The 14,501-nt window shown below is 39.2% G+C and overlaps 1 protein-coding gene across 1 annotated transcript; it reads left to right on the top strand.

Moving 5' to 3' along the window:
• Positions 1–5,317: 5,317 nt before the first annotated feature.
• Positions 5,318–9,235, top strand: TSHZ1 (teashirt zinc finger homeobox 1; the record flags this gene model as incomplete). Its single annotated transcript, XM_010185516.1, has 2 exons — positions 5,318–5,770; positions 5,873–9,235. Coding segments are annotated over 2 exons (3,083 nt in total), but the record flags the coding sequence as incomplete, so codon positions are not given.
• Between the last annotated feature and the right edge of the window lie 5,266 nt (positions 9,236–14,501).

The following is a 14,501-nucleotide window of genomic DNA, read 5'->3' on the forward strand; positions in this document are numbered from 1 at the left end:
AGTAATGGAAACAGGTTAAATACTTCCATTCTAATGTTGCCAGCAGGGATGAAAATGAACATTTCAATGAAATAATCTCGACAGAGCAGGGAGAGGAGGGGTGGATGGACTGATTCATCTCCAGCTCTCTTTGGTGATCCGAACACTAATGAGAATGCTTGAATGTATAGTTTATCAGATAGAAGGGGAAGAGCAAGTAAATTTCTCAGATTAGAATCACTGTGAAAATATACCCGCATGCAAGCTGCTTCATTCTCCAATTGCCAGCGTTGGCTAATAATTTGCAGCATTCATTTTAAGGGGATAGGGGAGAGAAGGGAAGGAGGTGAAGAATCTTCTTGTTGGTTTTTAATGGGGTGCCTTTAAGGGTTATCATTCAACCTGCTAGAAGCACAGAGGTTGTGCTTGTTACTGAACCTTACCCACTTTTCAGGCCCATTGCATTAGAATTAGAGGGTAGGCACTTCTAGTATTTTGCTCCCCATTTTAAAGCAATTAGAAATGAAAGACACAAACCACTGTGGTAAGGTTATTTGGTTGTCTGTCTATGCTGCTTCTCAGCCATTGTCATAACTAAGCCATATTTTTCCACTGTAGTGACATTGTGATACAGACACACACACAGATTTGTAGCATCTGTGCCAGAATTTTGTATGAACATTTGTATATACTAATGTAGAAAATTCGCAAATCTTCCAGCAGGCATGCTAACCTCTCACAATGTGAGATTTTGGATTCTTTTGTAAAACCCCCATGACTCTTTATTCTGGAAAGCTATCTGTAAATGTTTTGGGATTTTTTTTTTCCATCTCCCTCTTGTTTTTCTGTAATGAGGGAGATGTGTGGCTACAGACTGTCTTTTCTACCCATACATTTTTGCCCGAGATGTGAAATGTGTTCTTGTGTGCAGTGCAAGCCACCCCCAGCCTAGAGTGCAGTTTGTGCAAGGTGACACTGTGGGCTGTGAAAAGTTTTTAGTGAAAATTATTTCAGTATTCAGTTGCTTTACTGAATTGTGGCCTTCAATGCTTAGGTGTTTCTTCTGGAAAAAAATAATGATTAGAAGGATTTAAAGTTGGATCTTGAAGAGTTCGCTACATTTAAATTTGTAGGCAGTTAGAAACAAATACAATCATTACTTTTTGTCCTTTACAAGATAATGTATTCCATGATGAATCCCTTTTTGAATGGAAAAGAATACCTCCATAGAGACAGATTCCTTCAAAAGAACCAGTCCGAGGTTACGGAAAGGTTTTATGTGAGAATATTTATATTTTTAACCACATTCTTATGTTTCGGATCTCTGTCTGCTTTTTCAAACAATGGATGTGTATTTATAGTGTAAATATTCTCACTGAAGCAAACACAATGTGCTGTGCTACTCACATGTACAATATATAGCGTCTCATGTCCACTTAGATTAGAATGCACAGCTTTTAACACTGCTCAGAGATGACAGTATATCTATGGGGAAGCATTGGCATCCAGAAGGCACATTTTATAGGCAAAAAAATATTAGCAAGGCTTAATAAGAAGAAGAAATACAAATGGCTTCTCCTAATTTGTAGTTGTCTGGAATTTGAAGCTTTTCCTCCTTTTTCCACCCTGCATTTGCCTGAGTCTGTGAATGCACAAATGAGAAGGAAATGAAAAGCTGACATTATATTCTGTAATTTCTTCCTCTTTGGATACAGTTTTTGTTGAGGAGGATCACTGCTTCTATCTGCTCTTGATATTTTTGTGTGGTTTCGGGACATGTGTAAACCAGCAGTGTCCTTGCAGGTGCAGGAATGTCTGGAGAAGATTGCTGAGTTTCTCGGTTGCAGAAAGACACGCTGGCCGAAATCTGTCTGTCTCTTGATCTACCTATTGTAATTTTGGGGGAGAATCTGAACGCCTCGCCCTTATATTTGACGTAGAATATTACTTATCTCTGCAAGTAATTATAATACGAATATTTTTGCTAAATTTAAAATTCTGAAGCTTACTTATTTGTCAAATTTCTGTGAGAATTTTAGTAAAACATACATGTTTTTAGAAATTTACATTCTTCATTTTGTATGCTTCTGAATTAGCTCTAACAGAAACCTTTTCACTTAGCAAATTGCACTGACCTTGCAAAATACCATATGCTATTCATCTTATAAACATTAGTAGTCTTGAATGAAAAGGTATTGTGTGTATCCTATGGTAACTAAAGAAGTTAACTAAAATCCTTTTGATTGCAGTGATAGAAATTAAACTTTTTGGATAAATTACTCTCCTTTTGGTTAAGAAGCATTATTTCTTTGTGTTATTTAAGATAACAACTGTTTAGACATATGGGTGTGCACATCATGTAGAATAAGTTTGGGGTTTTTTTTAGAATCTGGCTTAAATTCTGAAATCGTAGAAAAATCAGAGCCCTGGCTGATCGCAAATTCTTAGCTCGTATATTGCAGTATATATTGGTAAGGGAGTGAACTCAATTGTGTAGTAGTCTCAGCAGAGCCGAAGACTAGAAAAGTAAGTGAAAGACGGATATTTCACCGTAACACTCAGTTTCTTTGCTTTGACAGTTTAACACCAACCTTTCATGTAGTTTTAACGTGTGTTCTTGTGTGGTTTAGCTCCTTTTATTTTTATGATAAAGTGCAAAAGTACAAGAAAAGAGAAAACAGGCCATCATAAATAAATAAAGGAAAATAAAAGAGAGAGCTGTGGCTCAACTAGAGTTTCTGCTTAAACGGATATTTAGATGGTTATATATAGCAGTTATAAAATTATATATTTATGTGATTTAGAATTAGTAAAGAGATGTAAGCAGATAATTCACATGGATTCTCACAAAATGCTATATCAACTGTAGCAACATTCAGCATTTTACAACAGTTTCTTGCATCTCTTTATTAAAAATATTAGGATGTGAAGATTAGAGGAAATTGGCATAGTTTGACTGAGGTTAGTAAGAATATAACTTCATAAAAGCTCAGAATGCAGGCCCCCTCAGTTTTCAGCTTCTGCTTGCTGACTGCTGATCATTACTAAGATTTTTTTGTTGTTTGGTTTGTTTGGATTTTTTTTAAATAAAAGTGCCAGATGGTAACTGTCCATTTTTATGCGTTTTAGGACTCAGAGTTTTTTTATTTTAAAGTAATTTCAGAATCAGAAACCATTTTCTTTTGTAATCGTTCTTTACTTTTCTGAAATTTGAAAATGTCTTGTCTTTTGCTGTTAGAATTGGCTGTAAGCAGGTGTGTTTAATGAGAGAGCTCAGGGACCTTAGGCTGCAGCTGTGGGAGTGAATTCTACTTCCATACCTAGGATTCACAACTGGAGCAGCACTACCATACTCGAATACCTGCAGAGGGTTTCGACAGCAGCATTACTGCAACACTGACTTCTTAATACTTTTACTATTTCTGCATTTAATTCTTAATTTTATGGACTAAATGCATTTTTCAGAATATTTTTTTTTCTGATTTTATAATGCTTTGCTGACATCTTCCTGGCCCTTGGCTCCAGGATGATTTCTGTAGTGACTCCTATTGTGCTTGGTACTCACCAGTCCTTTTAAATATATTAGAAAACACCTGAGATGGATGCATCTGTGAGGAATTGGACCCTTCTTAGTACTTTTTTTTTAAAATAAACTAAATTATCTTCTGAAAAAATTTGACACTCAGAGAACAGATGAAAGATGCAGTGGGCATTTTAAGGTTCAGCACTACCCTAGTAGTAGATGGACTACTTTCCTACTTAATCTTAAAAGATCAGACTGAAGCAGTTAGGGGCTGCATTGAGACTGAATTGCAAAAGTGAATACAGATTGCAGTACTCCCATAGTACAGTTAATTTTCTGAAAACAAAACAAAAAAGTTGTATTAGAGAATGTTTGTATTACAATGAGAGATTGTTTTTATTTTGTAGAAAAGAAGTTTAAGAATATATTAGTAACCATGTACAAAAAGAAGCTCAACTTCTACTTACACTCCTCCCAATTGAAGAAGACCTCAGCTTTGTTAACATGATAATACGTGTTTGTTTTCTTCATATCACATAGGAACAGAAGTGCCTCTTTTCCTGGCTTGCTTTCAGTATTGCACCATGGAAGCCCACATTTCAGCATCACTTGCTGCACAGTTCACCTAACAGGGAGGCATTTTTTTATTTGATTACTAAAAATTGTTCACAATCCATGTTTTCTCCCTTGATGTGCTTATAAATTATCTACATTCTATTATCACTGTGATTTTTTTAAAGCTTCTTTTACAGAACTGGTGGGAAATGTGTACAAGTATGTTTTTTGCTTTGCAATGAAAGTGTACATTTATCACTTAGGTACATGTAAGCCACTTCTGTGAACTGGGCCCTTGGAGTAAATGTGTTTTGATGTAATGGCCATCTGCTCATGAATATCACATTTGCTAGTTTAAAAAATAGTTTGATATAGATAAACACATAGTTAGGTAACATTATATATTTTCACCAGGTGGCAATACAATAGCAAAATTTGATATTTACCATAAGCCAATAATCAAGCTGGGTTGGAGGTCTCAAGTTTTTTGTTTGTTGCTTTTAAAAATTAATCTCTAGCATTTGTTTCTAGTTGCTGACTGTTGTTTTCAAAATGCTAAATGCAGGATCCACATCAGATCATAACAGGAGGCAAAGTATATCGCAGTGATTTCAGAAAACTACCATAGTCTTGCTTCATTTTTCACCTTATAAATATGGAAGCTGTTGTGCTCTCTGATGGACCCAGTACATCCAGCCACCAGGAGACCCTGAAGCAGCTGACCTGGCATGCTTGCCCTGTATAGCTCCATTAGAGTCAGGTGTCAGTGACACAGAAATGGCCCTTGAAGCTGTAGCTGAAGCCAGTTTGCCAGAAAAGACAGCCCTGATGAGATGGAGTTGGTCAAGCCAGTGGTTCGGAGCGCCTTGGTCAGCTGCAATGTGTTGTGCATATGTAGTGTCATAAATACAGCTCAGTGCCAGGCCATTTTTTTTAAGTTGATAACATCTGGTTTAGCAGGCTCTTTGTTTGATTTTGGTTTTGATATTATGGTATCTGCTGTGGTCCTGGCACATATTTTACTGCTGAAGTCAAAATTTATTCTTAGATAGCACTGATATCAAACTGTAACCAGGACAGAGTATGTGGATTTATAGGTGGAGTGTGTGAGTGATGGTGAGTTTGGTTTCTGGATGTATCTTCAAAATTTGTCTTTATGGTTACTGCTTTTAGTATAGAAGACAGCAATGGTGTAAAATGTGTGTGTTTGATAACTTTGTCTTGTTCCCCCCCCCCCACCTCTCCCCTCCTGTATTTTAGCATATGTTCCTGAGGAGGAATTGAAAGCAGCAGAAATAGATGAAGACAGCGTGGAAGATGATGAGCTGTCTCTGGACATCCAGGAGAATGAATATTTGTGCAATGAAGAAGCGGAGATCAAAGAGGCTCAAAGCTACCAGAACTCCCCAGTCAGCACTGCAACTAATCAGGATGCAGGCTATGGTTCGCCGTTTAGTGAAAACAGCGATCAGCTGGCCCATTTCAAAAGCACTTCCTCTAAAGAAGAGAAAGAGGATCCTCAGTGCACAGACAATGTTTCCTATCCACAGGACAGCTTGGCACAAATAAAAGCTGTGTATGCAAATTTGCTTTCAGAGACTTGCTGGTCCAGTTTAGCTTTGGACTTAAAGAAATCCAATCCGACCACCAGCAACAATGGAATCAGCCAGAATGAAAACACCTCCAGTACTGACACCAACACCAATTCTCAGAGTATCAGTACTACCAGTACCAACACTAGTACCAGTACAACTACCAGTAATACCAGTAACAGTAATAGTAACAGCAGTGGATCAGGTTATGACTGGCACCAAGCTGCGTTAGCTAAAACTTTGCAGCAGACCTCATCGTATGGACTTCTCCCAGAGCCAAGTCTTTTCAGCACAGTACAGCTTTACCGGCAAAACAATAAACTTTATGGGTCTGTGTTCACCGGTGCTAGCAAGTTCCGATGCAAAGACTGCAGTGCAGCCTATGACACACTGGTGGAGCTAACAGTGCACATGAACGAAACTGGACACTACCGTGATGACAACAGAGACAAAGAAGCTGATAAGACCAAACGGTGGTCAAAGCCTAGGAAACGATCACTTATGGAAATGGAAGGCAAAGAGGATGCCCAAAAAGTGCTGAAGTGCATGTACTGTGGGCATTCATTTGAGTCTTTGCAAGACCTCAGCGTCCATATGATAAAAACAAAGCATTACCAGAAAGTGCCTCTGAAGGAGCCAGTACCAGCCATCACTAAACTGGTCCCTTCTACCAAAAAGCGAGCACTTCAGGACTTAGCTTCACCTTGTTCACCTGAGCCAACAGGGATCACTGCAGAAGCTTCTCTAGGTGAGTCTGCAAAGGATCAGAAAACTGCCAACCCCTATGTGACTCCAAACAACCGCTATGGCTATCAAAATGGTGCTAGCTACACTTGGCAGTTCGAGGCACGCAAAGCCCAAATACTGAAATGCATGGAATGTGGCAGTTCCCATGACACTTTGCAGCAGCTCACTGCTCACATGATGGTCACTGGTCATTTCTTGAAGGTGACCAATTCTGCTTCCAAAAAAGGCAAGCAGCTAGTATTGGACCCTGTGGTGGAGGAGAAAATCCAGTCTATACCTCTTCCACCAACCACACATACGAGGCTACCAGCCTCCAACATTAAAAAGCAGCCCGATTCCCCAGCGGGCTCCACAAACTCGGAGGAAAAGAAAGATACAGAGAAGGAAAAGGTGGTGGTCAGTGAAACAGAGAAAAAGATTAAAGAAGAGAATGAGGACTCTACAGAGAAATTTGAGCCAACAACTTTGTATCAGTACCTCAGAGAGGAGGACCTAGATGATAGTCCTAAAGGCGGAATAGACATACTGAAATCCCTGGAGAACACGGTGACGACAGCCATCAGCAAAGCTCAGAATGGAGCACCTTCCTGGGGAGGATATCCCAGTATTCACGCAGCTTACCAGCTCCCAGGAACAGTGAAACCCCTCCAGCCTGCAGTGCAGAGCGTTCAAATGCAGCCGTCTTATGCCAGCAGTGTAAAATCACTGTCCTCAGAACACAATGCACTCATCCATTCCCCAGGCAGCCTCACACCCCCACCTCACAAGAGCAACGTATCAGCGATGGAAGAACTGGTGGAGAAAGTTACAGGTAAAATCAGCGTGAAGAAGGAAGAAAAGCCTTTGGAGAAAGAGAAGAGTTCTCCAGTCAAACCTATGTCACCTGCTGCTAAAGAAAACAAGGACTTTCCAAAAGCAGAAGAGATAAATAACAAACAACAGCAGAAGAAGAGCTCTGAGACAGAAGTTCAGAAGGTCAAAAAGGATAGTCCAGCAGAAGCACACACGCCAAATGGTACAGAGCCACTTAAAACAAAGGTTGCAAATGGCTGTAACAATTTAGGAATCATCACAGATCATTCACCTGAGCCATCCTTCATTAATCCATTGAGCGCTTTACAGTCCATTATGAATACCCACTTAGGCAAAATTTCAAAGCCGGTTAGCCCCTCTCTGGACCCTTTGGCCATGCTGTACAAAATTAGCAACAGCATGTTGGACAAACCCATTTACCCGACCACTCCGGTCAAGCAGGCTGATGCTATTGACCGGTATTACTATGAGAACAGTGATCAACCTATTGATTTAACCAAGTCCAAAACCAAACCTCTCGTTTCCAGCGTGGCTGACTCTGCCTCGTCCCCGCTAAGGGAGAGTGCCCTGCTGGATATTTCTGATATGGTAAAGAACCTCACAGGACGTTTGACACCCAAGTCTTCAACTCCGTCTACTGTATCAGAGAAGTCTGATGCTGATGGGAGCAGCTTTGAGGAAGCTCTGGATGAGCTGTCACCAGTACACAAGAGGAAGGGCAGGCAGTCCAACTGGAACCCTCAGCATCTTCTGATCCTTCAAGCCCAGTTTGCTTCCAGCTTGAGGGAGACTCCAGAAGGCAAATACATTATGTCGGACCTAGGTCCACAAGAGCGGGTACACATCTCTAAGTTTACTGGTCTTTCCATGACCACAATCAGCCACTGGCTGGCCAATGTGAAGTATCAGTTAAGGAGGACAGGTGGAACTAAATTTTTAAAGAACTTGGACACAGGACATCCTGTTTTCTTTTGCAATGATTGTGCCTCTCAGTTCAGGACTGCTTCTACATACATAAGTCACTTAGAGACACACCTAGGGTTTAGTTTGAAGGATCTGTCAAAGTTGCCACTTAATCAGATTCAAGAACAGCAGAATGTTTCAAAAGTCCTTGCAAACAAGACTTTGGGCTCACTTGGAATTACCGAGGAGGACTTAGGCTCCACGTTCCAGTGTAAGCTCTGTAACCGAACTTTTGCAAGCAAGCATGCAGTCAAACTGCACCTTAGTAAAACACATGGCAAGTCCCCAGAGGACCATCTGATCTATGTAACTGAGTTAGAAAAACAATAGCGTCCAGGTAAGCAGCCAGGTATGCAAGTGACCACGGGAACATTGCACTAAACTTCTTCATAGTACTGCACTAGGCCTGACCTGAGCCTCTGAAATCAGTCTTACTTTTGTTGCTGAACTGCCTATCTGGACCTTGGTTTTTCTTACAGTTATTTTGTAGCTATATTTATATGCTCTTTGTCTGATCTGTGCATGGTTATTTTTTTGTTTCTGTTTTTATTTTTTGTGAGTCAAAGTCTGACCTTTATTTTCAACATCTGTCCTTGATGTTAAGCTATCTTTTGTAGAATATAGTGGGAGACACTATTGAGAGACATTAATTTAGCCGTAAAGAAAGACACAAAGAACAATGATAAAGAGACATCCTAAAATTACAAAGTTGCCATGACAATAAAGGTCACAGAACCTGGTAGTGTCAAGTTTTAACCCTCTGAGAACTGTAATAGCATTTCTGTGCCTTTCCCAGTGATTAAATAAGTAAATAAGGAAAAACAAAACAAAACAAAAAGCTTAAAGGCATTTCATTCAAATAAAAGCTGTGTCGGAAGCAGAACTTATTTTTTTTTAAATGAATGAGCTTCTTTTTTTTAATGCAGAACTGGTTTGTGAAGAAATTGTGCATGCAGTCCTTGGAAGAAAGAGAGCTGTGTAGTACTCAAGGGGTTAGGAAGCCACAACTGTATAAGTTAAATAATAATTAAAAAAAAAAAAGCAAACCAAGTTGCCACTATGCCCAAACCCTCTGGATGCTGAGAATTGCCACTTTTTGGCAAAAAAAAAAAAAAGTATGCAAGCTGTTATTTAAAACACGTGTAAAAATGCTCTTTTCTTTCTTTCTTTTTTTTTTTCCTGTAAAATACTGCAATTTATAGTTATTTACAAATGTTAAGCTTTGGTACAAGCTGACCTTTCTATAGTGTGCTGCATTGGTAAATGAAAACAAAAAAAAAATGGGGCATATGTTGGATACTGTTCCTTGTAAATTGCCAGCATCAGCTTAAAAAATACATGTTACATATCGTACCATTTTAAACTGTTCAACTTTCTTTGTACCTTCTGGCTGTATGCTTTCTCTTTTAACTTTTTATATTGTCATTTTATATTCGATTTCTGTGTATATAATGTAAAACCACACTTTTTGAATAAAATTTAGTTCCTGCAGCTTGATATAAATAGAGAAATTTTACTGGCACCTGCATCTTTCCAGATGCATGTACTTAAAGGAACTATCTGACAAAAAAAATAAATAAATAAAAATAAAGCAAGCAATGCACTATGAATTATACATTTTGATGTTTTATCATTAATATTGTACAGTACATTTTGGTTCACACAATTAAATCCACTGTTTTCTCAAGTGTAAAATAAACCCACATGCAGTTCTTGATTTACATACATTGTCATGTCGTCATTATATTGCCTTTGAGGTGTTATTTCAGCAATAAGAGGCATCGTTTATATAATCAACCAGCAAAAATCTATTTGAAATCATCTCTCGTGATCTGTATGCTGACGTGTTTCATTTGAAGCTGTAATCCTAATAACCTCTTGAAAGAGATGTGCAGTAGGTACAGACTGCGAAAGGTACAGATTCGATGGGGCACCATCAATTAGCAACAGGCATCCTGCTCATCACTGAATGACGAGAAGGGCTGCAAAGGTTTCGGCCCAGCTAATTTCCTTGTGCTGTACGACTGTGCCCATTGTAATTTTCTGTGTGCATTCAAAGACTGTCTCCTCCCTTCCTTCTCAGGCAAACCACCTCTTGATTTCCACAGCTGCAGAGTAAGAGGCTGTGGCTTCTGCCCCTAAAGTCTGTTGAATGCTGCGGTACTTGCCTCTCTGGCGGCGGTAAAGACCTCTGAGGTTTTGACACCAGTTTTTACTTACAGTACAAGAAGGCAGACCTGTGTTTCTCTGTACTTTTTAAATATTGCATTTTGAGGTAAGCTGAGTGCTATCATATTAGGTGTTTCCCTTAATCTTTATTTCTGTTCTGTTGAATGCAGATGTCATTTGGAATGTAAAAGAGAGCTGTCAGAGCCTTCACTTCTCTATCTCCTGAGTGCTTTGACAGTTACAGTGTATGAAAGCCTGGGATCTGCTATCCATTACACTTTTTGGAGGGGCTATTAAATATGAGGACCTAGAGGGGTTTGCCTTCACATGGTATTAGTGATACTATTATGTTATATATATTTCTGTGTATGTATGTATATTTCTGCTCCTCCTCCTCAATTCTTCTGCAAGTAATTTGAATGTAAGACCTTTGCTTCCAAATACAGCACGGTTCTACATTTAATCTTTACTTTAGTTACAACCCCAGAAATACCCGTGCACTGTTCAGTTTTCTGCAAGAGCCTAGCAGGTCCAGGTCAGTTACATTTACATAGTATTTCTAAGTAGCGCAGGAAAGTGCCACCAGGTTTTTTTAAAATGTCCCTTGCTTTCATCGCTGCTAACTACCTATGTCCTTCAGGGGATCTCACCATTTAGCCATTTCAGTTCAATTACTGGATGATTATGTACTTTGGCCCCACGAGGTGGTGAGGAAGAATAACAGTCAGGCCTATGACTGTAGTACCGCGTCTTTAAATAATAACCCTTTGAAGTTTTGTTTACTTTACCACGGGCCTGCAAACATGTGAGTATAGAATATGCTGTATTACATTGCAGTCGTGGGTGAAAAGGTTGAAAGGGAGAAATAATAGCTCTAAAGTGGGTTTGAATGTAATGTAAATCCATTAAAACTCATTTTGAAACACGGCATGTAAAGTGAGTTCTCAGCACCAGGTGACTCCCTCGAGAGGTGTTTATGACATTGCTAAATCCGTTCAGTTCTGATAGCTTCAGAATTGGACAATCACTCATCATCTGTGCCAGTGTCTGAAGAAAGTCCATTTAGAATAAACTAGCAGCTTTACCTGGCGACTATGCTGATGTAACACTTTCTAAGACTGAAATATGAAGTAGATGAAGATTTGAAGGCTCTAATGTTTCACTTGCCTAACAAAATGAAGCACAGTGTAGTATGATCTTCATTCTTTGGGTTTTTGCCACTTTTGTTTGGATTTCCAAAAAAATTCCTTAAAAAAATTGCAGAGTTTAAAACTGAGTTATTATTTTCCTCAAAATTGGCTTGCAACTTTATTTGTTCTTTATTTGAATTAGATTGCAACAAAGGTAAGTTTGTGCTACTAGTAACTACTAAAGTTACTACATGGAAGAAACCACATAGCCTTTCAGGACTGATCTTGAAGAACAGAGATATAAGAGCCTTAAAACCCGTAGTAGTCTCTGTAAGTCTGTATACCTATTTTGTGGTGTATTCAAAAATCCATTGTATCTGATTCTTTTCAGAGATGTACAGAGTTATATTTTTTCAGCGTTACATTGCTGGTGTTTACATGTTTGCTTGTATCTGTGCTCAGAGGTGAAGATCTTGGTTTGTCCATTGCACAGGTTTGATTTCTGCTTCTGTGCACTTTTCTGTATTACTGTGTGGAAGCTGATGCAAACCACTGCAATTTTGAGAGATCTGCGTACTGATGACATTAGTCCTGAATGAAATGACTTTTTTTTCTTTTTTAATAGCATTTAGTAGGATATTCACTAATGTCTTCTGCAACATAACTTTGTTATGGCTTTCTCTAGATAGTTACACTGGTATTAATGATACCAAACATAATCTGTCCTTACCATGGAGGCCACTAAAATGCAATTGCAATTAAGTATAAAGGCATAAAAATATACACATTATCTTGCATTAGACTAATCAAGGCACACTGCATCAGCTTCTGCCTGCAATTTCCAAAGCCCTCTCAAATTTGAGTGTGTGATATCCTCTAAATAATAATACAGCAGGGGTCCTGGTTAGGAGACCTCCAAGGAGAGGCCAGTTTCCATGCAGAGTGTTCTCACAGCTCCGTAGGTGTCGGTCTCCTGGCTGATTCAGTATTGAGTTACTCTCCCAGCATGAAAGTAGCAGGAAGTGGGATTTCACCGTCTGTTCACTGAAATTTAAAGCGGGGTCCTTTTCTGTTCATGTATGAGAATAGAGTGCTAACCCCAATTTACTGGCCAGATAGTAATCCAGATAATATGATTCTTCCAAATTTTTGTTTTCCCTGCTGTTCTAAGTTTTTTCTCATAATGTTTCATGTGGCTTTGCATGTTTCATGAAGCTTTGCTTTAGTTTCTCTTCACCACTCTGTGTAGCCATCTTCATCCTACAGGTAGGTGAAGTGACCACATTTTGGGATGAAAGATGTTATTCTAAGTAAAAGGTGATAGAGTAGCTAAATGAAAATATTGATACCCAAAACTGTGTGAGCTGTAAAAAAGGAGAACATTTTACAAGTCTGTTTAGGTGGTGCAAATTACCTGAGATTAGTATAATTTCTGAAATGTGCCTTTTTATCCAGCATCTTCATTAACTTTATTTTTTGACTAGAGATATAGCAAAATTAATTTTAGAATAGTTTAGCACCAAGAGATCAGAACTGCAAAGACTGGTACATGGCTAATGGACATGTTTATTTTCAGACAACCAATGTTAGAATGCATGATGATTATAGAAGCTGTAGACTTTCCCACTGAGAATGAGAAGCTCCGGTTTTTCTATTGTGAAGATAACTTTTTTACACTCCTCTCTTCAGTTCTGTCTACTGACCTGCTAAATCCAGGTCACCATGGTCAAAATGTGTCTAGTAAGTTTTTATCCTAATTACTGTAGTTGTTACTTCTGTTTGTTTTGTTTTGTTGGTTTTTTTTTTCCCCTTCCCTGTAAAAATCACAAAGTTTGAATTTGATTAGCTGTGGCCAGTTTGGTTTTTATGTTTTTTACTTTAGCATAAACTTTTAAGTGTAAGAAAAATTGGGGCAGGATTGACTGTTAAAATTGTTTATTCTTTCTAAAGAAGCATTTCTCTAACTAAATTGTTCAGGGCACAATAGGTTGACCATCAGTACAGCATAATCCTGAACAAATTTAATATAGTGACAGTGTACTGTACTTCTGTCCAGAGTGGTTGTGTCAGCACTGTCTGAAGATGGAGGTTAAAGCCTGACAGGTTCCTGACCAGGCTTGTCAGATGTAGGACACCTGCGGCTAAATGCCACGTGGTCACTTGACGAAGAGAGTTGGAGTCTGGTTGTGTGCAACCCATCTGCTCCTGTAGGAGTCCAGAGCTGATTCATCTGCTCTGAGCAGCATACATTATGAAAACTTAAAGGCTGATGGGACGCATTAGGCAAATACAGGCCAACCTTTAGGGTCATGCAGGTGGAAGTTGTCTCTTTTGGTACACACGACATCTTGTCCAAAGCTGCCTCTTTAGAGTGTGTACAAACAGAAGTTTGTATTAGAGATTGTCTGTGAAGCACAAATGTAGGGTAGTAGCTGTAGTTCCTCCTACCCAGAAGATGACACACATGGTGGTGGAATCCAGAAAGAAGCATTCTAAAAATCACATTGTCAAAAATAGTACCCAAAGCTCCTGACCAGCTGGTACAGGTCTAGCCACTAGAGCATGCGCTCAGGCACAGTTCCTTACTCCCCACAAAGTTTATAATCAAAACAAAACAAGCAGTTGAGTTTAGTCCAAGATAATCTGGGATGGAAGATCCAATAGCTAAGAGCAAACAGTTTCTTTCAAGTAAGTTTGCTAGTGGACTGGTGGGTGCTAAATCAGCTTGGCAAAATGCGTTAAACCGCCAGCTGGTTTCATTATATCATACTGTGCATCGCCATGCTCAGAATCCCTTCACCGCTTGATGTGCCTTTCAGAAGAGTTTGGATAGTCAACACCACATAGTGCTAAGGTCAAATATTGGTCCTGCCGAATTACTTGAAAACAGGAGGTTTTGTGTTTTTGAATGACAGGATACCTTGCTGTATCTTGGAAAGGGGCATTGTCTGAAGCCCATCTAGGGAAAAACAAAATTTCTGCCACCCTCACCTTCCTCTCCCCCCTAGTACTGCACAGTGTATTGAGACA

The sequence above is a fragment of the Mesitornis unicolor genome, unplaced genomic scaffold, assembly GCF_000695765.1.
Source record: "Mesitornis unicolor isolate BGI_N332 unplaced genomic scaffold, ASM69576v1 scaffold14825, whole genome shotgun sequence".
In the NCBI taxonomy this organism is placed as follows: domain Eukaryota; kingdom Metazoa; phylum Chordata; class Aves; order Mesitornithiformes; family Mesitornithidae; genus Mesitornis; species Mesitornis unicolor.